This window comes from Salvelinus namaycush, unplaced genomic scaffold (genome assembly GCF_016432855.1).
Source record: "Salvelinus namaycush isolate Seneca unplaced genomic scaffold, SaNama_1.0 Scaffold470, whole genome shotgun sequence".
Classification (NCBI taxonomy): Eukaryota; Metazoa; Chordata; class Actinopteri; order Salmoniformes; family Salmonidae; genus Salvelinus; species Salvelinus namaycush.
In genome coordinates this window covers 136,208-159,466 of record NW_024061165.1, presented here as the reverse complement: position 1 = coordinate 159,466, position 23,259 = coordinate 136,208, and the positions used below count along the sequence as shown (strand labels likewise).

Genomic DNA, 23,259 nt, shown 5'->3' with positions numbered 1-23,259 from the left:
TACTGTGTAGAGTCTAGTCCATCAGTAGTTTTACTGTGTAGAGAGTCTAGTGACTAGTCCATCAGTAGTTTTACTGTGTAGAGAGTCTAGTCCATCAGTAGTTTTACTGTGTAGAGAGTCTAGTCCATCAGTAGTTTTACTGTGTAGAGAGTCTAGTCCATCAGTAGTTTTACTGTGTAGAGAGTCTAGTCCATCAGTAGTTTTACTGTGTAGAGAGTCTAGTGACTAGTCCATCAGTAGTTTTACTGTGTAGAGAGTCTAGTCCATCAATAGTTTTACTGTGTAGAGAGTCTAGTCCATCAATAGTTTTACTGTGTAGAGAGTCTAGTCCATCAGTAGTTTTACTGTGTAGAGAGTCTAGTCCATCAGTAGTTTTACTGTGTAGAGAGTCTAGTGACTAGTCCATCAGTAGTTTTACTGTGTAGAGAGTCTAGTCCATCAGTAGTTTTACTGTGTAGAGTCTAGTCCATCAGTAGTTTTACTGTGTAGAGTCTAGTCCATCAGTAGTTTTACTGTTTAGAGAGTCTAGTCCATCTGTAGTTTTACTGTGTAGAGAGTCTAGTGACTAGTCCATCAGTAGTTTTACTGTGCAGGGAGTCTAGTGACTAGTCCATTAATAGTTTTACTGTGTAGAGAGTCTAGTGACTAGTCCATCAGTAGTTTTACTGTCTAGAGAGTCTAGTCCATTAATAGTTTTACTGTGTAGAGAGACTAGTCCATCAGTAGTTTTACTGTGTAGAGTCTAGTCCATCAGTAGTTTTACTGTGTAGAGAGTCTAGTCCATCAGTAGTTTTACTGTGTAGAGAGTCTAGTGACTAGTCCATCAGTAGTTTTACTGTGTAGAGAGTCTAGTGACAAGTCCATTAGTAGTTTTACTGTGTAGAGAGTCTAGTCCATCAGTAGTTTTACTGTGTAGAGCGTCTAGTGACTAGTCCATCAGTAGTTTTACTGTGTAGAGTCTAGTCCATCAGTAGTTTTACTGTGTAGAGTCTAGTCCATTAGTAGTTTTACTGTGTAGAGAGTCTAGTCCATCAGTAGTTTTACTGTGTAGAGTCTAGTCCATCAGTAGTTTTACTGTGTAGAGTCTAGTGACTAGTCCATCAGTAGTTTTACTGTGTAGAGAGTCTAGTCCATCAGTAGTTTTACTGTGTAGAGTCTAGTCCATCAGTAGTTTTACTGGGTAGAGAGTCTAGTCCATCAGTAGTTTTACTGTGTAGAGTCTAGTCCATCAGTAGTTTTACTGTGTAGAGTCTAGTGACTAGTCCATCAGTAGTTTTACTGTGTAGAGTCTAGTCCATCAGTAGTTTTACTGGGTAGAGAGTCTAGTGACTAGTCCATCAGTAGTTTTACTGTCTAGAGAGTCTAGTGACAAGTCCATTAGTAGTTTTACTGTGTAGAGAGTCTAGTGACAAGTCCATTAGTAGTTTTACTGTGTAGAGAGTCTAGTCCATCAGTAGTTTTACTGTGTAGAGAGTCTAGTCCATCAGTAGTTTTACTGTGTAGAGAGTCTAGTCCATCAGTAGTTTTACTGTGTAGAGTCTAGTCCATCAGTAGTTTTACTGTGTAGAGTCTAGTCCATCAGTAGTTTTACTGTCTAGAGAGTCTAGTCCATCAGTAGTTTTACTGTCTAGAGAGTCTAGTCCATCAGTAGTTTTACTGTGTAGAGAGTCTAGTGACTAGTCCATCAGTAGTTTTACTGTGTAGAGAGTCTAGTGACTAGTCCATCAGTAGTTTTACTGTCTAGAGAGTCTAGTCCATCAGTAGTTTTACTGTGTAGAGCGTCTAGTGACTAGTCCATCAGTAGTTTTACTGGGTAGAGAGTCTAGTCCATCAGTAGTTTTACTGTGTAGAGTCTAGTGACTAGTCCATCTGTAGTTTTACTGTGTAGAGTCTAGTCCATCAGTAGTTTTACTGTGTAGAGTCTAGTCCATTAGTAGTTTTACTGTGTAGAGAGTCTAGTCCATCAGTAGTTTTACTGTGTAGAGCGTCTAGTGACTAGTCCATCAGTAGTTTTACTGTGTAGAGAGTCTAGTCCATCAGTAGTTTTACTGTGTAGAGAGTCCAGTCCATCAGTAGTTTTACTGTGTAGAGTCTAGTCCATCAGTAGTTTTACTGTGTAGAGTCTAGTCCATCAGTAGTTTTACTGTGTAGAGAGTCTAGTCCATCAGTAGTTTTACTGTGTAGAGAGTCTAGTCCATCAGTAGTTTTACTGTCTAGAGAGTCTAGTCCATCAGTAGTTTTACTGTGTAGAGTCTAGTCCATCAGTAGTTTTACTGTGTAGAGAGTCTAGTCCATCAGTAGTTTTACTGTGTAGAGTCTAGTCCATCAGTAGTTTTACTGTGTAGAGAGTCTAGTGACTAGTCCATCAGTAGTTTTACTGTGTAGAGTCTAGTCCATCAGTAGTTTTACTGTGTAGAGTCTAGTCCATCGGTAGTTTTACTGTGTAGAGTCTAGTCCATCAGTAGTTTTACTGTGTAGAGAGTCTAGTCCATCAGTAGTTTTACTGTGTAGAGTCTAGTCCATCAGTAGTTTTACTGTGTAGAGTCTAGTCCATCAGTAGTTTTACTGTGTAGAGAGTCTAGTCCATCAGTAGTTTTACTGTGTAGAGAGTCTAGTCCATCAGTAGTTTTACTGTGTAGAGAGTCTAGTCCGTCAGTAGTTTTACTGGGTAGAGAGTCTAGTCCATCAGTAGTTTTACTGTCTACAGTCTAGTGACTAGTCCATCAGTAGTTTTACTGTGTAGAGAGTCTAGTCCATCAGTAGTTTTACTGTGTAGAGAGTCTAGTGACTAGTCCATCAGTAGTTTTACTGTGTAGAGAGTCTAGTCCATCAGTAGTTTTACTGTGTAGAGTCTAGTCCATCAGTAGTTTTACTGGGTAGAGAGTCTAGTCCATCAGTAGTTTTACTGTGTAGAGAGTCTAGTCCATCAGTAGTTTTACTGTGTAGAGAGTCTAGTGACTAGTCCATCAGTAGTTTTACTGTGTAGAGAGTCTAGTCCATCAGTAGTTTTACTGTCTAGAGAGTCTAGTGACTAGTCCATCAGTAGTTTTACTGTCTAGAGAGTCTAGTCCATCAGTAGTTTTACTGTGTAGAGTCTAGTGACTAGTCCATCAGTAGTTTTACTGTGTAGAGTCTAGTCCATCAGTAGTTTTACTGTGTAGAGTCTAGTCCATCAGTAGTTTTACTGTGTAGAGAGTCTAGTGACTAGTCCATCAGTAGTTTTACTGTGTAGAGTCTTGTCCATCGGTAGTTTTACTGTGTAGAGTCTAGTCCATCAGTAGTTTTACTGTGTAGAGAGTCTAGTCAGTCGGTAGTTTTACTGTGTAGAGTGTCTATTGACTAGTCCATCAGTAGTTTTACTGTGTAGAGAGTCTAGTGACTAGTCCATCAGTAGTTTTACTGTGTAGAGCGTCTAGTGACTAGTCCATCAGTAGTTTTACTGTGTAGAGAGTCTAGTCAGTCGGTAGTTTTACTGTGTAGAGTGTCTAGTGACTAGTCCATCAGTGGTTTTACTGTGTAGAGAGTCTAGTGACTAGTCCATCAGTAGTTTTACTGTGTAGAGAGTCTAGTGACAAGTCCATTAGTAGATTTACTGTGTAGAGAGTCTAGTCCATCAGTAGTTTTACTGTCTAGAGAGTCTAGTGACTAGTCCATCAGTAGTTTTACTGTCTAGAGAGTCTAGTCCATCAGTAGTTTTACTGTGTAGAGTCTAGTCCATCAGTAGTTTTACTGTGTAGAGTCTAGTCCATCAGTAGTTTTACTGTGTAGAGAGTCTAGTGACTAGTCCATCAGTAGTTTTACTGTGTAGAGTCTAGTCAGTCGGTAGTTTTACTGTGTAGAGAGTCTAGTGACTAGTCCATCGGTAGTTTTACTGTGTAGAGTCTAGTGACTAGTCCATTAGTAGTTTTACTGTGTAGAGTCTAGTCCATCAGTAGTTTTACTGTGTAGAGAGTCTAGTGACTAGTCCATCAGTAGTTTTACTGTGTAGAGTCTAGTGACTAGTCCATCAGTAGTTTTACTGTGTAGAGTCTAGTCCATCAGTAGTTTTACTGTGTAGAGAGTCTAGTGACTAGTCCATCGGTAGTTTTACTGTGTAGAGTCTAGTCCATCAGTAGTTTTACTGTGTAGAGTCTAGTCCATCAGTAGTTTTACTGTGTAGAGAGTCTAGTGACTAGTCCATCAGTAGTTTTACTGTGTAGAGTCTAGTCCATCAGTAGTTTTACTGTGTAGAGTCTAGTCCATCGGTAGTTTTACTGTGTAGAGTCTAGTCCATCAGTAGTTTTACTGTGTAGAGAGTCTAGTCCATCAGTAGTTTTACTGTGTAGAGTCTAGTCCATCAGTAGTTTTACTGTGTAGAGTCTAGTCCATCAGTAGTTTTACTGTGTAGAGAGTCTAGTCCATCAGTAGTTTTACTGTGTAGAGAGTCTAGTCCGTCAGTAGTTTTACTGGGTAGAGAGTCTAGTCCATCAGTAGTTTTACTGTCTACAGTCTAGTGACTAGTCCATCAGTAGTTTTACTGTGTAGAGAGTCTAGTCCATCAGTAGTTTTACTGTGTAGAGAGTCTAGTGACTAGTCCATCAGTAGTTTTACTGTGTAGAGAGTCTAGTCCATCAGTAGTTTTACTGTGTAGAGTCTAGTCCATCAGTAGTTTTACTGGGTAGAGAGTCTAGTCCATCAGTAGTTTTACTGTGTAGAGAGTCTAGTCCATCAGTAGTTTTACTGTGTAGAGAGTCTAGTGACTAGTCCATCAGTAGTTTTACTGTGTAGAGAGTCTAGTCCATCAGTAGTTTTACTGTGTAGAGAGTCTAGTGACTAGTCCCTCAGTAGTTTTACTGTCTAGAGAGTCTAGTCCATCAGTAGTTTTACTGTGTAGAGTCTAGTCCATCAGTAGTTTTACTGTCTAGAGTCTAGTCCATCAGTAGTTTTACTGTGTAGAGTCTAGTGACTAGTCCATCAGTAGTTTTACTGTGTAGAGTCTAGTCAGTCGGTAGTTTTACTGTGTAGAGTGTCTAGTGACTAGTCCATCAGTAGTTTTACTGTGTAGAGTCTAGTCCATCAGTAGTTTTACTGTGTAGAGAGTCTAGTGACTAGTCCATCAGTAGTTTTACTGTGTAGAGTCTAGTCCATCAGTAGTTTTACTGTGTAGAGTCTTGTCCATCAGTAGTTTTACTGTGTAGAGAGTCTAGTGACTAGTCCATCAGTAGTTTTACTGTGTAGAGTCTAGTCCATCGGTAGTTTTACTGTGTAGAGTCTAGTCCATCAGTAGTTTTACTGTGTAGAGAGTCTAGTCCATCAGTAGTTTTACTGTGTAGAGTCTAGTCCATCAGTAGTTTTACTGTGTAGAGTCTAGTCCATCAGTAGTTTTACTGTGTAGAGAGTCTAGTCCATCAGTAGTTTTACTGTGTAGAGAGTCTAGTCCATCAGTAGTTTTACTGTGTAGAGAGTCTAGTCCGTCAGTAGTTTTACTGGGTAGAGAGTCTAGTCCATCAGTAGTTTTACTGTCTACAGTCTAGTGACTAGTCCATCAGTAGTTTTACTGTGTAGAGAGTCTAGTCCATCAGTAGTTTTACTGTGTAGAGAGTCTAGTGACTAGTCCATCAGTAGTTTTACTGTGTAGAGAGTCTAGTCCATCAGTAGTTTTACTGTGTAGAGTCTAGTCCATCAGTAGTTTTACTGGGTAGAGAGTCTAGTCCATCAGTAGTTTTACTGTGTAGAGAGTCTAGTCCATCAGTAGTTTTACTGTGTAGAGAGTCTAGTGACTAGTCCATCAGTAGTTTTACTGTGTAGAGAGTCTAGTCCATCAGTAGTTTTACTGTGTAGAGAGTCTAGTGACTAGTCCCTCAGTAGTTTTACTGTCTAGAGAGTCTAGTCCATCAGTAGTTTTACTGTGTAGAGTCTAGTCCATCAGTAGTTTTACTGTCTAGAGTCTAGTCCATCAGTAGTTTTACTGTGTAGAGTCTAGTGACTAGTCCATCAGTAGTTTTACTGTGTAGAGTCTAGTCAGTCGGTAGTTTTACTGTGTAGAGTGTCTAGTGACTAGTCCATCAGTAGTTTTACTGTGTAGAGTCTAGTCCATCAGTAGTTTTACTGTGTAGAGAGTCTAGTGACTAGTCCATCAGTAGTTTTACTGTGTAGAGTCTAGTCCATCAGTAGTTTTACTGTGTAGAGTCTAGTCCATCGGTAGTTTTACTGTGTAGAGAGTCTAGTGACTAGTCCATCAGTAGTTTTACTGTGTAGAGTCTAGTCCATCAGTAGTTTTACTGTGTAGAGTCTAGTCCATCGGTAGTTTTACTGTGTAGAGTCTAGTCCATCAGTAGTTTTACTGTGTAGAGAGTCTAGTCCATCAGTAGTTTTACTGTGTAGAGAGTCTAGTCCATCAGTAGTTTTACTGTGTAGAGTCTAGTCCATCAGTAGTTTTACTGTGTAGAGTCTAGTCCATCAGTAGTTTTACTGTGTAGAGAGTCTAGTGACTAGTCCATCAGTAGTTTTACTGTGTAGAGTCTAGTCCATCAGTAGTTTTACTGTGTAGAGTCTAGTCCATCGGTAGTTTTACTGTGTAGAGTCTAGTCCATCAGTAGTTTTACTGTGTAGAGAGTCTAGTCCATCAGTAGTTTTACTGTGTAGAGTCTAGTCCATCAGTAGTTTTACTGTGTAGAGTCTAGTCCATCAGTAGTTTTACTGTGTAGAGAGTCTAGTCCATCAGTAGTTTTACTGTGTAGAGAGTCTAGTCCATCAGTAGTTTTACTGTGTAGAGAGTCTAGTCCATCAGTAGTTTTACTGTGTAGAGAGTCTAGTCCGTCAGTAGTTTTACTGGGTAGAGAGTCTAGTCCATCAGTAGTTTTACTGTCTACAGTCTAGTGACTAGTCCATCAGTAGTTTTACTGTGTAGAGAGTCTAGTCCATCAGTAGTTTTACTGTGTAGAGAGTCTAGTGACTAGTCCATCAGTAGTTTTACTGTGTAAAGAGTCTAGTCCATCAGTAGTTTTACTGTGTAGAGTCTAGTCCATCAGTAGTTTTACTGGGTAGAGAGTCTAGTCCATCAGTAGTTTTACTGTGTAGAGAGTCTAGTCCATCAGTAGTTTTACTGTGTAGAGAGTCTAGTGACTAGTCCATCAGTAGTTTTACTGTGTAGAGAGTCTAGTCCATCAGTAGTTTTACTGTCTAGAGAGTCTAGTCCATCAGTAGTTTTACTGTCTAGAGAGTCTAGTGACTAGTCCATCAGTAGTTTTACTGTCTAGAGAGTCTAGTCCATCAGTAGTTTTACTGTGTAGAGTCTAGTCCATCAGTAGTTTTACTGTGTAGAGAGTCTAGTCCATCAGTAGTTTTACTGTGTAGAGTGTCTAGTGACTAGTCCATCAGTAGTTTTACTGTGTAGAGTCTAGTCCATCAGTAGTTTTACTGTGTAGAGAGTCTAGTGACTAGTCCATCAGTAGTTTTACTGTGTAGAGTCTAGTCCATCAGTAGTTTTACTGTGTAGAGTCTTGTCCATCGGTAGTTTTACTGTGTAGAGTCTAGTCCATCAGTAGTTTTACTGTGTAGAGTCTAGTCCATCAGTAGTTTTACTGTGTAGAGTCTAGTCCATCAGTAGTTTTACTGTGTAGAGAGTCTAGTGACTAGTCCATCAGTAGTTTTACTGTGTAGAGTCTAGTCCATCAGTAGTTTTACTGTGTAGAGAGTCTAGTCCATCAGTAGTTTTACTGTGTAGAGAGTCTAGTCCATCAGTAGTTTTACTGTGTAGAGTCTAGTCCATCAGTAGTTTTACTGTGTAGAGTCTAGTCCATCAGTAGTTTTACTGTGTAGAGAGTCTAGTCCATCAGTAGTTTTACTGTGTAGAGAGTCTAGTCCATCAGTAGTTTTACTGGGTAGAGAGTCTAGTCCATCAGTAGTTTTACTGGGTAGAGAGTCTAGTCCATCAGTAGTTTTACTGTCTACAGTCTAGTGACTAGTCCATCAGTAGTTTTACTGTGTAGAGAGTCTAGTCCATCAGTAGTTTTACTGTGTAGAGAGTCTAGTCCATCAGTAGTTTTACTGTGTAGAGTCTAGTCCATCAGTAGTTTTACTGGGTAGAGAGTCTAGTCCATCAGTAGTTTTACTGTGTAGAGAGTCTAGTCCATCAGTAGTTTTACTGTGTAGAGAGTCTAGTGACTAGTCCATCAGTAGTTTTACTGTGTAGAGAGTCTAGTCCATCAGTAGTTTTACTGTGTAGAGAGTCTAGTGACTAGTCCATCAGTAGTTTTACTGTGTAGAGTCTAGTGACTATTCCATCAGTAGTTTTACTGGGTAGAGAGTCTAGTCCATCAGTAGTTTCACTGTGTAGAGAGTCTAGTCCATCAGTAGTTTTACTGTGTAGAGAGTCTAGTCCATCAGTAGTGTTTCCTCTTGTTTATCACCTTCTTCTAAGTCTGTCTCTCTGTCAACTAATTATATTCATTCAAGGGAACACAGGATGAAAGACTCAGGCTGTTTGAGATGTAAATAGACCAATTAATAGATATGCTGTGGTTGAATGACTGGGATCTCTTCATCCAGTGCATTCGTAAAGTATTCAGACCCCTTTAGTTATTCCACATATATTTTTCCCCCCTCATTAATCTACACACAATTCCCCATAATGACGAAGCAAAAACAGATTGTTAGACATTTTTGCAAATGTATATATAACATGTATTTATACTCCATGAGGAGTTTTACTGTGTAGAGTCTAGTCCATCAGTGGTTTTACTGTGTAGAGCGTCTAGTGACTAGTCCATCAGTAGTTTTACTGTGTAAAGAGTCTAGTCCATCAGTAGTTTTACTGTGTAGAGAGTCTAGTGACTAGTCCATCAGTAGTTTTACTGTGTAGAGTCTAGTCCATCAGTAGTTTTACTGTGTAGAGCGTCTAGTGACTAGTCCATCAGTAGTTTTACTGTGTAAAGAGTCTAGTCCATCAGTAGTTTTACTGTGTAGAGAGTCTAGTGACTAGTCCATCAGTAGTTTTACTGTGTAAAGAGTCTAGTCAGTCGGTAGTTTTACTGTGTAGAGTGTCTAGTGACAAGTCCATCAGTAGTTTTACTGTGTAAAGAGTCTAGTCCATCAGTAGTTTTACTGTGTAGAGCGTCTAGTGACTAGTCCATCAGTAGTTTTACTGTGTAGAGAGTCTAGTCCATCAGTAGTTTTACTGTGTAGAGCGTCTAGTGACAAGTCCATCAGTAGTTTTACTGTGTAGAGAGTCTAGTCCATCAGTAGTTTTACTGTGTAGAGCGTCTAGTGACTAGTCCATCAGTAGTTTTACTGTGTAAAGAGTCTAGTCCATCAGTAGTTTTACTGTGTAGAGAGTCTAGTGACTAGTCCATCAGTAGTTTTACTGTGTAAAGAGTCTAGTCAGTCGGTAGTTTTACTGTGTAGAGTGTCTAGTGACAAGTCCATCAGTAGTTTTACTGTGTAGAGTCTAGTCCATCAGTAGTTTTACTGTGTAGAGTCTAGTCCATCAGTAGTTTTACTGTGTAGAGAGTCTAGTGACTAGTCCATCAGTAGTTTTACTGTGTAGAGAGTCTAGTCCATCAGTAGTTTTACTGTGTAGAGTCTAGTCCATCAGTAGTTTTACTGTGTAGAGAGTCTAGTGACTAGTCCATCAGTAGTTTTACTGTGTAGAGAGTCTAGTGACTATTCCATCAGTAGTTTTACTGTGTAGAGTCTAGTCCATCAGTAGTTTTACTGTGTAGAGAGTCTAGTGACTAGTCCATCAGTAGTTTTACTGTGTAGAGTCTAGTCCATCAGTAGTTTTACTGTGTAGAGAGTCTAGAGTCTAGTCCATCAGTAGTTTTACTGTCTAGAGAGTCTAGTCCATCAGTAGTTTTACTGTGTAGAGTCTAGTCCATCGGTAGTTTTACTGTGTAGTGAGTCTAGTCCATCAGTAGTTTTACTGTGTAGAGTCTAGTCCATCAGTAGTTTTACTGTGTAGAGAGTCTAGTCCATCAGTGGTTTTACTGTGTAGAGCGTCTAGTGTCTAGTCCATCAGTAGTTTTACTGTGTAGAGAGTCTAGTCCATCAGTAGTTTTACTCTGTAGAGAGTCTAGTCCATCAGTAGTTTTACTGTGTAGAGTCTAGTCCATCAGTAGTTTTACTGTCTAGAGACTAGTCCATCAGTAGTTTTAGTGTGTAGAGAGTCTAGTGACTAGTCCTTCAGTAGTTTTAGTGTGTAGAGAGTCTAGTGACTAGTCCTTCAGTAGTTTTACTGTGTAGAGTTTAGTGACTAGTCCATCAGTAGTTTTACTGTGTAGAGAGTCTAGTGACTAGTCCATCAGTAGTTTTACTGTGTAGAGTCTAGTCCATCAGTAGTTTTACTGTGTAGAGTCTAGTCCATCAGTAGTTTTACTGTGTAGAGAGTCTAGTCCGTCAGTAGTTTTACTGTGTAGAGTCTAGTCCATCAGTAGTTTTACTGTGTAGAGAGTCTAGTGACTAGTCCATCAGTAGTTTTACTGTGTAGAGTCTAGTCCATCAGTAGTTTTACTGTGTAGAGTCTAGTCCATCAGTAGTTTTACTGTGTAGAGTGTCTAGTGACTAGTCCATCAGTAGTTTTACTGTGTAGAGTCTAGTCCATCAGTAGTTTTACTGTGTAGAGAGTCTAGTGACTAGTCCATCAGTAGTTTTACTGTGTAGTGACTAGTCCATCAGTAGTTTTACTGTGTAGAGTCTAGTCCATCAGTAGTTTTACTGTGTAGAGTCTAGTCCATCGGTAGTTTTACTGTGTAGAGAGTCTAGTCCATCAGTGGTTTTACTGTGTAGAGCGTCTAGTGTCTAGTCCATCAGTAGTTTTACTGGGTAGAGAGTCTAGTCCATCAGTAGTTTTACTCTGTAGAGAGTCTAGTCCATCAGTAGTTTTACTGTGTAGAGTCTAGTCCATCAGTAGTGTTTCCTCTTGTTTATCACCTTCTTCTAAGTCTGTCTCTCTGTCAACTAATTATATTCATTCAAGGGAACACAGGATGAAAGACTCAGGCTGTTTGAGATGTAAATAGACCAATTAATAGATATGCTGTGGTTGAATGACTGGGATCTCTTCATCCAGTGCATTCGTAAAGTATTCAGACCCCTTTAGTTATTCCACATATATTTTTCCCCCCTCATTAATCTACACACAATTCCCCATAATGACGAAGCAAAAACAGATTGTTAGACATTTTTGCAAATGTATATATAACATGTATTTATACTCCATGAGGAGTTTTACTGTGTAGAGTCTAGTCCATCAGTGGTTTTACTGTGTAGAGCGTCTAGTGACTAGTCCATCAGTAGTTTTACTGTGTAAAGAGTCTAGTCCATCAGTAGTTTTACTGTGTAGAGAGTCTAGTGACTAGTCCATCAGTAGTTTTACTGTGTAGAGTCTAGTCCATCAGTAGTTTTACTGTGTAGAGTCTAGTCCATCAGTAGTTTTACTGTGTAGAGAGTCTAGTGACTAGTCCATCAGTAGTTTTACTGTGTAGAGTCTAGTCCATCAGTAGTTTTACTGTGTAGAGTCTAGTCCATCGGTAGTTTTACTGTGTAGAGTCTAGTCCATCAGTAGTTTTACTGTGTAGAGAGTCTAGTCCATCAGTGGTTTTACTGTGTAGAGCGTCTAGTGTCTAGTCCATCAGTAGTTTTACTGTGTAGAGAGTCTAGTCCATCAGTAGTTTTACTCTGTAGAGAGTCTAGTCCATCAGTAGTTTTACTGTGTAGAGTCTAGTCCATCAGTAGTTTTACTGTCTAGAGACTAGTCCATCAGTAGTTTTACTGTGTAGAGAGTCTAGTGACTAGTCCATCAGTAGTTTTACTCTGTAGAGAGTCTAGTCCATCAGTAGTTTTACTGTGTAGAGAGTCTAGTCCATCAGTAGTTTTACTGTGTAGAGAGTCTAGTCCATCAGTAGTTTTACTGTGTAGAGTCTAGTCCTTCAGTAGTTTTACTGTCTAGAGAGTCTAGTCCATCAGTAGTTTTACTGTGTAGAGTCTAGTCAGTCGGTAGTTTTACTGTGTAGAGAGTCTAGTGACTAGTCCATCAGTAGTTTTACTGTGTAGAGTCTAGTCCATCAGTAGTTTTACTGTGTAGAGTCTAGTCCATCAGTAGTTTTACTGTGTAGAGAGTCTAGTGACTAGTCCATCAGTAGTTTTACTGTGTAGAGTCTAGTCCATCAGTAGTTTTACTGTGTAGAGTCTAGTCCATCGGTAGTTTTACTGTGTAGAGAGTCTAGTCCATCAGTAGTTTTACTGTGTAGAGTCTAGTCCATCAGTAGTTTTACTGTGTAGAGAGTCTAGTCCATCAGTGGTTTTACTGTGTAGAGCGTCTAGTGTCTAGTCCATCAGTAGTTTTACTGGGTAGAGAGTCTAGTCCATCAGTAGTTTTACTCTGTAGAGAGTCTAGTCCATCAGTAGTTTTACTGTGTAGAGTCTAGTCCATCAGTAGTTTTACTGTGTAGAGTCTAGTCCATCAGTAGTTTTACTGTCTAGAGACTAGTCCATCAGTAGTTTTACTGTGTAGAGAGTCTAGTCCATCAGTAGTTTTACTGTGTAGAGAGTCTAGTCCATCAGTAGTTTTACTGTGTAGAGAGTCTAGTCCATCAGTAGTTTTACTGTGTAGAGAGTCTAGTCCATCAGTAGTTTTACTGTGTAGAGAGTCTAGTCCATCAGTAGTTTTACTGTGTAGAGAGTCTAGTGACTAGTCCATCAGTAGTTTTACTGTGTAGAGAGTCTAGTCCATCAGTAGTTTTACTGTGTAGAGAGTCTAGTCCATCAGTAGTTTTACTGTGTAGAGAGTCTAGTGACTAGTCCATCAGTAGTTTTACTGTGTAGAGTCTAGTCCATCAGTAGTTTTACTGTGTAGAGTCTAGTCCATCAGTAGTTTTACTGTGTAGAGAGTCTAGTGACTAGTCCATCAGTAGTTTTACTGTGTAGAGAGTCTAGTCCATCAGTAGTTTTACTGTGTAGAGAGTCTAGTCCATCAGTAGTTTTACTGTGTAGAGAGTCTAGTCCATCAGTAGGTTTACTGTGTAGAGAGTCTAGTGACTAGTCCATCAGTAGTTTTACTGTGTAGAGAGTCTAGTCCATCAGTAGTTTTACTGTGTAGAGAGTCTAGTCCATCAGTAGTTTTACTGTGTAGAGAGTCTAGTGACTAGTCCATCAGTAGTTTTACTGTGTAGAGTCTAGTCCATCAGTAGTTTTACTGTGTAGAGTCTAGTCCATCAGTAGTTTTACTGTGTAGAGTCTAGTCCATCAGTAGTTTTACTGTGTAGAGAGTCTAGTCCATCAGTGGTTTTACGTCGTCAGGAAAAGCTGCCGTTACCGTCAATACTACTCGCCAACGTGCAATTATTGGATAATAAATTAGACGAGGTACGATCACGAATATCCTACCAACGGGACATCAAAAACTGTAATAATATACCTGAGTAAGTTGGGTGCGCAATTACGCACCTGATGACACAAACAACTGGATTCATTATCCCTTTCATGCCCTGCCTCCAGTCCACTTACCGATATCTGATATCTGAACAAGAGAGCCTCATCGAAATTGAAACAAGCGGTTCTGTGAAAATTGAATTTAATCAGAAGACACTGCCAGATTTCTGGATTGGGCTGCGCTCAGAGTATCCTGCCTTGGCAAATCACGGTGTTAAGACACTGATGCCCTTTGCAACCATGTACCTACGTGAGAGTGGATTCTCGGCCCTCACTAGCATGAAAACTAAATACAGGCACAGACTGTGTGTGGAAAATGATTTAAGACGGAGACTCTCTCCAATACAACCCAACATTGCAGAGTTATGTGCATCCTCTCAAGCCCACCCTTCTCATTAACCTGTGGTGAGTTATTCACAATTTTTGATGAACAATTAAGGTTTTATATGTAAGAATGAAGAACAACATTATTGTTATTTGTGCCCTGCTCCTATAAGAGCTCTGTCACTTCCCACGAGCCGGGTTGTGACAAAAACTCACACTCATTCTTATGTTTAATAAATGTATTGTATAGTGTGTGTGTGGCAGGATTACAATGATGGCAATAAACAACATTTGAGAGTGTGCTGACCCTGGTGCTAGAGGGGGTACGCTGACCCTGGTGCTAGAGGGGGTACGCTGACCCTGGTGCTAGAGGGGGTACGCTGACCCAGGTGCTAGAGGGGGTACAGCTGACCCTGGTGCTAGAGGGGGTACAGCTGACCCTGGTGCTAGAGGGGGTACAGCTGACCCTGGTGCTAGAGGGGGTACAGTTGACCCTGGTGCTAGAGGGGTACGCTGACCCTGGTGCTAGAGGGGGTGCAGCTGACCCAGGTGCTAGAGGGGGTACAGCTGACCCAGGTGCTAGAGGGGGTACGCTGACCCTGGTGCTAGAGGGGGTACAGCTGACCCAGGTGCTAGAGGGGGTACAGCTGACCCAGGTGCTCGAGGGGGTACGCTGACCCTGGTGCTAGAGGGGGTACAGATGACCCTGGTGCTAGAGGGGGTACAGCTGACCCTGGTGCTAGAGGGGGTACAGCTGACCCTGGCGCTAGAGGGGGTACAGCTGACCCTGGCGCTAGAGGGGGTACAGCTGACCCTGGCGCTAGAGGGGTACAGCTGACCCTGGTGCTAGAGGGGGTACAGCTGACCCTGGTGCTAGAGGGGATACAGCTGACCCTGGTGCTAGAGGGGATACAGCTGACCCTGGTGCTAGAGGGGATACAGCTGACCCTGGTGCTAGAGGGGGTACAGCTGACCCTGGTGCTAGAGGGGGTACAGCTGACCCTGGTGCTAGAGGGGGTACAGCTGACCCTGGTGCTAGAGGGGGTACGCTGACCCTGGTGCTAGAGGGGGTACAGCTGACCCAGGTGCTAGAGGGGGTACGCTGACCCAGGTGCTAGAGGGGGTACGCTGACCCTGGTGCTAGAGGGGGTACAGCTGACCCAGGTGCTAGAGGGGGTACGCTGACCCTGGTGCTAGAGGGGGTACGCTGACCCTGGTGCTAGAGGGGGTACAGCTGACCCTGGTGCTAGAGGGGGTACAGCTGACCCTGGTGCTAGAGGGGGTACAGCTGACCCTGGTGCTAGAGGGGGTACAGCTGACCCTGGTGCTAGAGGGGGTACAGCTGACCCTGGTGCTAGAGGGGGTACAGATGACCCTGGTGCTAGAGGGGGTACAGCTGACCCAGGTGCTAGAGGGGGTATGCAGCTGGAGGTTGAATGTTTGAAGTGGTACGAGACTATAAACAGTTTACCACTCTAACACCACATTAGGTGCTAGAGGGGGTATGCAGCTGGAGGTTGAATGTTTGAAGTGGTACGAGACTATAAACAGTTTACCACTCTAACACCACATTAGGTGCTAGAGGGGGTATGCAGCTGGAGGTTGAATGTTTGAAGTGGTACGAGACTATAAACAGTTTACCACTTTAACACCACATTTCTTGTTGCCCTCTTTGTTGTTGTCTAAGAATAAGATACTTTTGTCCTCACCAGATATCAGACTTTTCTGAGTTCTGACCGTCCGTCCCCTCTCTCTGTGTTCCAGGTATTCCAGTGAAGGATTATGGGTAGTTTTAAGGGCCATGCATTGCCGGGTAGTTTCTTCCTGATCGCGGGTCTGTGGTGGGCGGGAAAGTACTCTCTATGGTACGCCACTCTCAGGAACAAGAGTCTGGGCTCCACCTCCACCCGCCTGGCCAGCCGATCCACACAGCGCCGCCTGGAAGTCATCGAGGGATCTGTCACCCTCTTCTTCTCCGTGGTTGGTGAGCATCAACACCCTGAGCATCCACACTATATGTTTCATTTTCACAACACTTAGTACAAAACTCAAAACAGATCATCAAAAAGGCAGTTGTTTCAAAAGCACATATTTTTTTACCCCATTTTTCGGGATATCCAATAGGCTCTATGCGTTATACCGCCTCCAACGTTCTAATTTACTTCCGTCCAATTGGTAGTTCTGATCTTGTCTCATCGCTGCAACTCCCCTGCGGACTCTGCTTAGCCACACCTGCATAGCCACACCTGCCTAGCCACACCTGCCTAGCCACACCTGCCTAGCCACACCTGCCTAGCCACACCTGCCTAGCCACACCTGCCTAGCCACACTGCTTCTTGATACACTGTTCGCTTAACCCGGAAGCCAGCCGCACCAATGTGTCGGAGGAAACACCGTCCGACTGACGACTGAGGTCAGCCTGCAGGTGCACGGCCCGCCACAGCACAATGAGACCCCGGCCAAACCCTCCCCTAGGTCTCCCAGTCACGGCTGGCCGTGACAGCCTGGGATCGAACCTGAGGCTGTAGTGGCACCTCAGCACTGCGATGCAGTTCCTGCGCCACTTTGGAGGCCCAACATTTTCAATTGACTACGTGCAACACAAAATTATACAGTTACATTTTCATTAAACTTAGTCAGTATTTCTTCTCGAAATACACGTTTCACATTGCAATACGTGTTCATATAAAGTAATTGCCTTTCACAATGAGATGCTCACTTTTGAAATGATTCTCTTTTGTTAATTTTTTTTTACTATTACTTAAACGTTTGGTAAACTTATAGATTTGACATGTAAACTGGTTTGTCCACTACAGATTATGAGAACTACAACTACTAATGAAAATATATGTCTGTCAAGTAGAAACATAACAAGTATGATACACAGTGGTAAGAAAAAGGATGTGAACCCTTTGGAATTACCTGGATTTCTGCATAAATTGGTCATCAAATTTGATCTGTTCTTCAAGTCACAACAATACACAAACATAGTGTGCTTAAACTAATAACACACAAATTATTGAAATTTTCTTTTCTATATTGAATACATAATTTAAACATTCACAGTGTAGGTTGGAAAAAGTATGTGAACCCCTAGGCTAATAATGACTTCTCCAAAAGCTAATGTCACGCCCTGACCATAGAGAGCCCTTGGTTCTCTATGGTGTTGTAGGTCAGGGCGTGACCAGAGAGAGCCCTTGGTTCTCTATGGTGTTATAGGTCAGGGCGTGACCAGAGAGAGCCCTTGGTTCTCTATGGTGTTATAGGTCAGGGCGTGACCAGAGAGAGCCCTTGGTTCTCTATGGTGTTATAGGTCAGGGCGTGACCAGAGAGAGCCCTTGGTTCTCTATGGTGTTGTAGGTCAGGGCGTGACCAGAGAGAGCCCTTGGTTCTCTATGGTGTTGTAGGTCAGGGCGTGACCAGAGAGAGCCCTTGGTTCTCTATGGTGTTGTAGGTCAGGGCGTGACCAGAGAGAGCCCTTGGTTCTCTATGGTGTTGTAGGTCAGGGCGTGACCAGAGAGAGCCCTTGGTTCTCTATGGTGTTATAGGTCAGGGCGTGACCAGAGAGAGCCCTTGGTTCTCTATGGTGTTGTAGGTCAGGGCGTGACCAGAGAGAGCCCTTGGTTCTCTATGGTGTTGTAGCTCAGGGCGTGACCAGAGAGAGCCCTTGGTTCTCTATGGTGTTGTAGGTCAGGGCGTGACCAGAGAGAGCCCTTGGTTCTCTATGGTGTTGTAGGTCAGGGCCTGACCAGAGAGAGCCCTTGGTTCTCTATGGTGTTGTAGGTCACGCCCTGACCATAGAGAGCCCTTGGTTCTCTATGGTGTTGTAGGTCAGGGCGTGACCAGAGAGAGCCCTTGGTTCTCTATGGTGTTGTAGGTCAGGGCGTGACCAGAGAGAGCCCTTGGTTCTCTATGGTGTTGTAGGTCAGGGCCTGACCAGAGAGAGCCCTTGGTTCTCTATGGTGTTGTAGGTCAGGGCCTGACCAGAGAGAGCCCTTGGTTCTCTATGGTGTTGTAGGTCAGGGCCTGACCAGAGAGAGCCCTTGGTTCTCTATGGTGTTATAGGTCAGGGCCTGACCAGAGAGAGCCCTTGGTTCTCTATGGTGTTGTAGGTCAGGCCCTGACCAGAGAGAGCCCTTGGTTCTCTATGGTGTTGTAGGTCAGGGCGTGACCATAGAGAGCCCTTGGTTCTCTATGGTGTTATAGGTCACGCCCTGACCATAGAGAGCCCTTGGTTCTCTATGGTGTTGTAGGTCAGGGCCTGACCATAGAGAGCCCTTGGTTCTCTATGGTGTTGTAGGTCAGGGCCTGACCAGAGAGAGCCCTTGGTTCTCTATGGTGTTATAGGTCAGGGCCTGACCAGAGAGAGCCCTTGGTTCTCTATGGTGTTGTAGGTCAGGGCCTGACCAGAGAGAGCCCTTGGTTCTCTATGGTGTTGTAGGTCAGGGCCTGACCAGAGAGAGCCCTTGGTTCTCTATGGTGTTGTAGGTCAGGGCGTGACTCGGGGGTGTTCTAGTCAATTATATTTCTATGTTTGGGTTTGAGTATGGTTCCCAATTAGAGGCAGCTGATTATTGTTGTCTCTAATTGGGGATCATACTTAAGGAGTCCCTGTTCCCACCTGCATTGTGGGATATTGTTTTGTGTATGTGCACGCAGCACCACTACTTTCACGTTTCGTTGTTGGTTTATTGTTTTGTAGAAGTTTCACTGTTTATTAAAATATGTGGAACTCTAATCACGCTGTGCCTTGGTCCGTCTCTCATCACGAACGTGACAGCTAATTGGAGTCAGGAGTCAGCTAACCTGGAGTCCAATCAATGAGACGAGAGTTGAGTTTGCTAGTCACAAGAAGCATTGCCTGATGTGAACCATGCCTCGAACAAAAGAGATCTCAGAAGCCCTAAGATTAAGAATTGTTGACTTGCATAAAGCTGGAAAGGGTTATAAAAGTATCTCTAAAAGCCTTTGATGTTCATCAGTCCAGGGTAAGACAAATTGTCTATAAATGGAGAAAGTTCAGCACTGTTGCTACTCTCCCTAGGAGTGGCCGTCCTGCAAAGATGACTGCAAGAGCACAGCGCAGAACGCTCTATGAGGTTAAGAAGAATCCTAGAGTGTCAGCTAAAGACTTACAGAAATCTCTGGAACATGCTAACATCTCTGTTGACGAGTCTACGATAGGTAAAACACTAAATAAGAATGGTGTTAATGGGAGGACACCACGGAAGAAGCCACTGCTGTCCAACAACAATTTCTGCACGTCTGAAGTTCGCAAAACAGCACCTGGATGTTCCACAGCGCTACTGGCAAAATATTATGTGGAGAGATGAAACTACAGTTGAGTTGTTTGGAAGGAACACACAACACTATGTGTGGAGAAAAAAAGGCACAGCACACCAACATCAAAACCTCATCCCAACTGTAAAGTCTGGTGAAGTGAGCATCATGGTTTGGGGCTGCTTTGCTGCCTCAGGACCTGGACAGCTTGATATCATCGACGGAAAAATGTATTCCCAAGTTTATCAAGACATTTTGTAGGAGAATGTTAGGCTATATGTCTGCCAATTGCAGCTCAACAGAAGTTGGGTGATGAAACAGGACAACAACCCAGAACACAGAAGTAAATCAAAAACAGAATGGCTTCAATAGAAGAAAATACACCTTCTGGAGTGGCCCAGTCAGAGTCCTGACCTCAACCTTCTGGAGTGGTCCAGTCAGAGTCCTGACCTCAACCTTCTGGAGTGGCCCAGTCAGAGTCCTGACCTCAACCTTCTGGAGTGGCCCAGTCAGAGTCCTGACCTCAACCTTCTGGAGTGGTCCAGTCAGAGTCCTGACCTCAACCTTCTGGAGTGGTCCAGTCAGAGTCCTGACCTCAACCTTCTGGAGTGGCCCAGTCAGAGTCCTGACCTCAACCTTCTGGAGTGGCCCAGTCAGAGTCCTGACCTCAACCTTCTGGAGTGGCCCAGTCAGAGTCCTGACCTCAACCCAATTGAGATGCTGTGGCATCAGGAGAGCAGTTCACACCAGACATCCCAAGAATATCGCTGAACTGAAACAGTTTTGTAAAGAGGAATGGTCCAAAATTCCTCCTGACCGTTGTGCAGGTCTGATCCACAACTACAGAAAACGTTTGGTTGAGGTTTTTACTGCCGAAGGAGGGACAACCAGTTATTAAATCCAAGGGATCACATTCTTTTCCCACCCTGCACTGTGAATGTTTACACAGTGTGTTCAATAAAGACATGAAAATGTATAACTGTTTGTGTGTTATTAGTTTAAGCAGACTGTGTTTGTCAATTGTTGTGATCTAATTTTATGACCAATTTATGCAGAAATCCAGGTATTTCCAAAGAGTTCACACGTTTTCTTTTATTTATTTTTATTTTACCGTTATTTTACCAGGTAAGTTGACTGAGAACACGTTCTCATTTGCAGCAACGACCTGGGGAATAGTTACAGGGGAGAGGAGGGGGATGAATGAGCCAATTGTAAACTGGGGATTATTAGGTGACCATGATGGTTTGAGGGCCAGATTGGGAATTTAGCCAGGACACCGGGGTTAACACCCCTACTCTTACGATAAGTGCCATTGGATCTTTAGTGACCACAGAGAGTCAGGACACCCGTTTAACGTCCCATCCGAAAGACGGCACCCTACACAGGGCAGTGTCCCCAATCACTGCCCTGGGGCATTTCTTGACACTGTATACCCCAATGTCCAACTATGATGATGACTATTATGGTTTTACTTCAGAGAAAGTTTTAAAAAAATCTGTATGTAACAAATCGAATCACTTTACTTAAATTGCATTGGGCAATACAGTACTGTAATACTGTATTTAATGCCATTTACGTAGCAGAAACTCCAAAATGACAACAGTCCACACATTTCTACCGGCGCTGCTGATGGCAATTTTAGTCCCCTCATACAGGAGCAGTAAAGGCCCAATAATGTGAATCATTTTAAAAATAAAATGAAAATGTTTTTTATATATACAGTGCATTCGGAAAGTATTCAGACCCCTTGACTTTTTCCACATTTCGTTAATTTACAGCTTTATTCTAAAACGTATTACATTGTTTTTTTTCTCATCAATCTACACACAACAAAAACTGGGTTTTATACATTTTTGCAAAAAAAAAAATGAAATATCACATTTACATCAGTATTCAAACCTTTTACTCAGTACTTTGTTGAAGCACCATTGGCAGTGATTATAGCCTTAAGTCTTCTTGGGTATGAAGCTACAAGGTTGGCCCACCTGTGTTTGGGGAGTTTCTCACATTCTTCTCTGCAGATCCTCTCAAGCTCTGTCAGGTTGGATGGGGAGCGTCGCTGCACAGCTATTTTCAGGTCTCCAGAGATGTTTGGCTGGGCCACTCAAGGACATTCGGAGACTTTTCCCGAAATCATTCCTGCATTGTCTTGGCTGTGTGCTTATGGTCATTGGAAGGTGAACCTTCACCCCAGTCTGAGGTCCTGAGTGCTCTGGAGCAGGTTTTCATCAAGGATCTTTCTGTACTTGCTCCCTTCGTCTTTCCCTCGATCCTGACTAGAGATGCACGATATATCGGTGAACATATCGGAATCGGCCGATATTAGCTAAAAATGCCAAAATCGGAATCGGCTGATGTCTAGTTTAACACCAATGTGCAAAACCCATGTCAAAGCTGACGAGCTATATAACGTAGGTAGATGACATAATGACGCCACGTAAAATTTTGCGCTACACGTGCAACACAGCATTCGTAACCTAGCCCACAATGTCTGCTGTGTGGATCGAGCAGTCAACAAGTCCAGCAGTCATGTGAAAGAGTAAGAACATTTCAGCAAGACAACTCAAAGGTGAAATCCATTAAAGCCAAGATAATGGACTCATTGCCCTTGACAATCAACCGTTCTCTGTCGTGGGTGATGTTGGCTTTCGCCGACTGGTCGAGCACCGGTACACACTACCAAGTGCGCTATTTTTCAGATGTTTCCCTACCGGAGTTACACAATAATAGTGTCACTGCTATTAGCTTTACGACATACATACTATGGAACGCCGTTTGGGTCTTTGCGTGTCAAAAAAGATACAGTAGCACTGTCAAAGCTGAACAAACAAAAAAAGTCTGCAAACACCGTCAACGAAAGATGTGTTTTCAATACCGCATTGGTAATAAAGCATAATTTGTTCGACCCCAACTTCTGGGGTAGCTAGCTTTAGCTTGGTACCTAACAAGCACCAATACAACCAGCCTGAAAGCAATGACCAGTAGAACCTGCAGTCATTTTCATTATTCTTAGCAGTGATTTAGGAATCCTTGTGAGTATTAGCTAGGTTGCCACTTGTTGTTAGCCTTTTGGAATTGAACTTCAGTTCATGAAAATAAATAGCTAGCCAGCTACTTAACCCTGTTGCCCAAAGCTAACGTTATAAGCAGCTAGCTACTTATGTGGCTAGTGAGGCTCGACCGGACCGGTTATGTGTTGTGAAGCTAGCCACAATAAGGATTAGGCACAATAGTGGAATTTGCAGTTTGCCTTCAAAATAAAAGTATGTCATTGACAGTGATGCAAATGAATACAAATAACAGAATTATGTCATACTTTTATTTTGAAGGCTAACCGCAAAGTCCACTGTTGTGGCTCATCCTTATTGTGGCTAGCTTCACATAGATGGGTCCAACCACCATTAATCAAATAAGAACTGTCTTATAAATTAGGGTTATTTTAGATGATGACATCTAGCTATATAGTTAGCTAGATAACTTTAGCTACTGAAACAGATTGTCGTTTTGCTATGTTTTTGGGGAAGAACATTGTGTGCATCCATGAGCTAGCTAGCTTTTCTTTATGACCAGCACTGTAGGTGCACGACATTACCAGCATCATAGCATACATTGATGAATCGTTATGACGAATGAAATACGAGTAATCGTGTAATAAATGTGTAATAACTACGTAAAAAATGTATGAACGCGTTCAATTATTATGTTACGTACAGTCATATTCAGGTCCTGATTGGTCTACAAGCTTAATTGAGATGTCAAATTGTGTTATTTGACACGTCAAATCGTGTTAAATAATATATTTTTTGACACGCAACGGCGTTGCATAGAAATCCTGATTGAGAATGAAACGACTGAACAAATGAACAACGAAACAGCACAGCAAGTAAGTGAACAAAATAGGTTTTGATAAAGTTTTACTGGTAATGGGGACATGCGTAAATGCCAACAAAATAACTTTTTAGGTCATCGTGGTGTGTTTGTGTAACCTTCATTTATCTCGGCAAGTCAGTTAGAACAAATTCTTATTTACAATGACAGCCTACCCCGGCCAAACCCAGAAGACGCTGGGCCAATTGTGCGCCGCCCTATGGGACTCCCAATCACGGCCGGATGTGATACAGCCTGGATTCAAACCAGGGACTGTAGTGATGCCTCTTGCACTGAGATGCAGTGCCTTAGACCGCTGCGTCCATGTGTGTGTGTGTTAACTATTTAACTGTTTATTGTCTATTTACTAGAATGCTTAAA

General features: G+C 42.6%; 1 protein-coding gene across 1 annotated transcript in view; it reads left to right on the top strand.

The window, feature by feature from the left end:
- tmem45a (transmembrane protein 45a) overlaps nt 1-23,259 on the top strand; it is a 68,148-nt gene that overhangs the window by 13,936 nt on the left and 30,953 nt on the right. The window contains exon 2 of the mRNA XM_038986426.1: nt 15,496-15,715. Within this exon, the coding sequence (XP_038842354.1) occupies nt 15,514-15,715 (202 nt within the window). The 5' untranslated portion in view covers nt 15,496-15,513. The remainder of the gene's footprint in view (nt 1-15,495; nt 15,716-23,259) is intronic.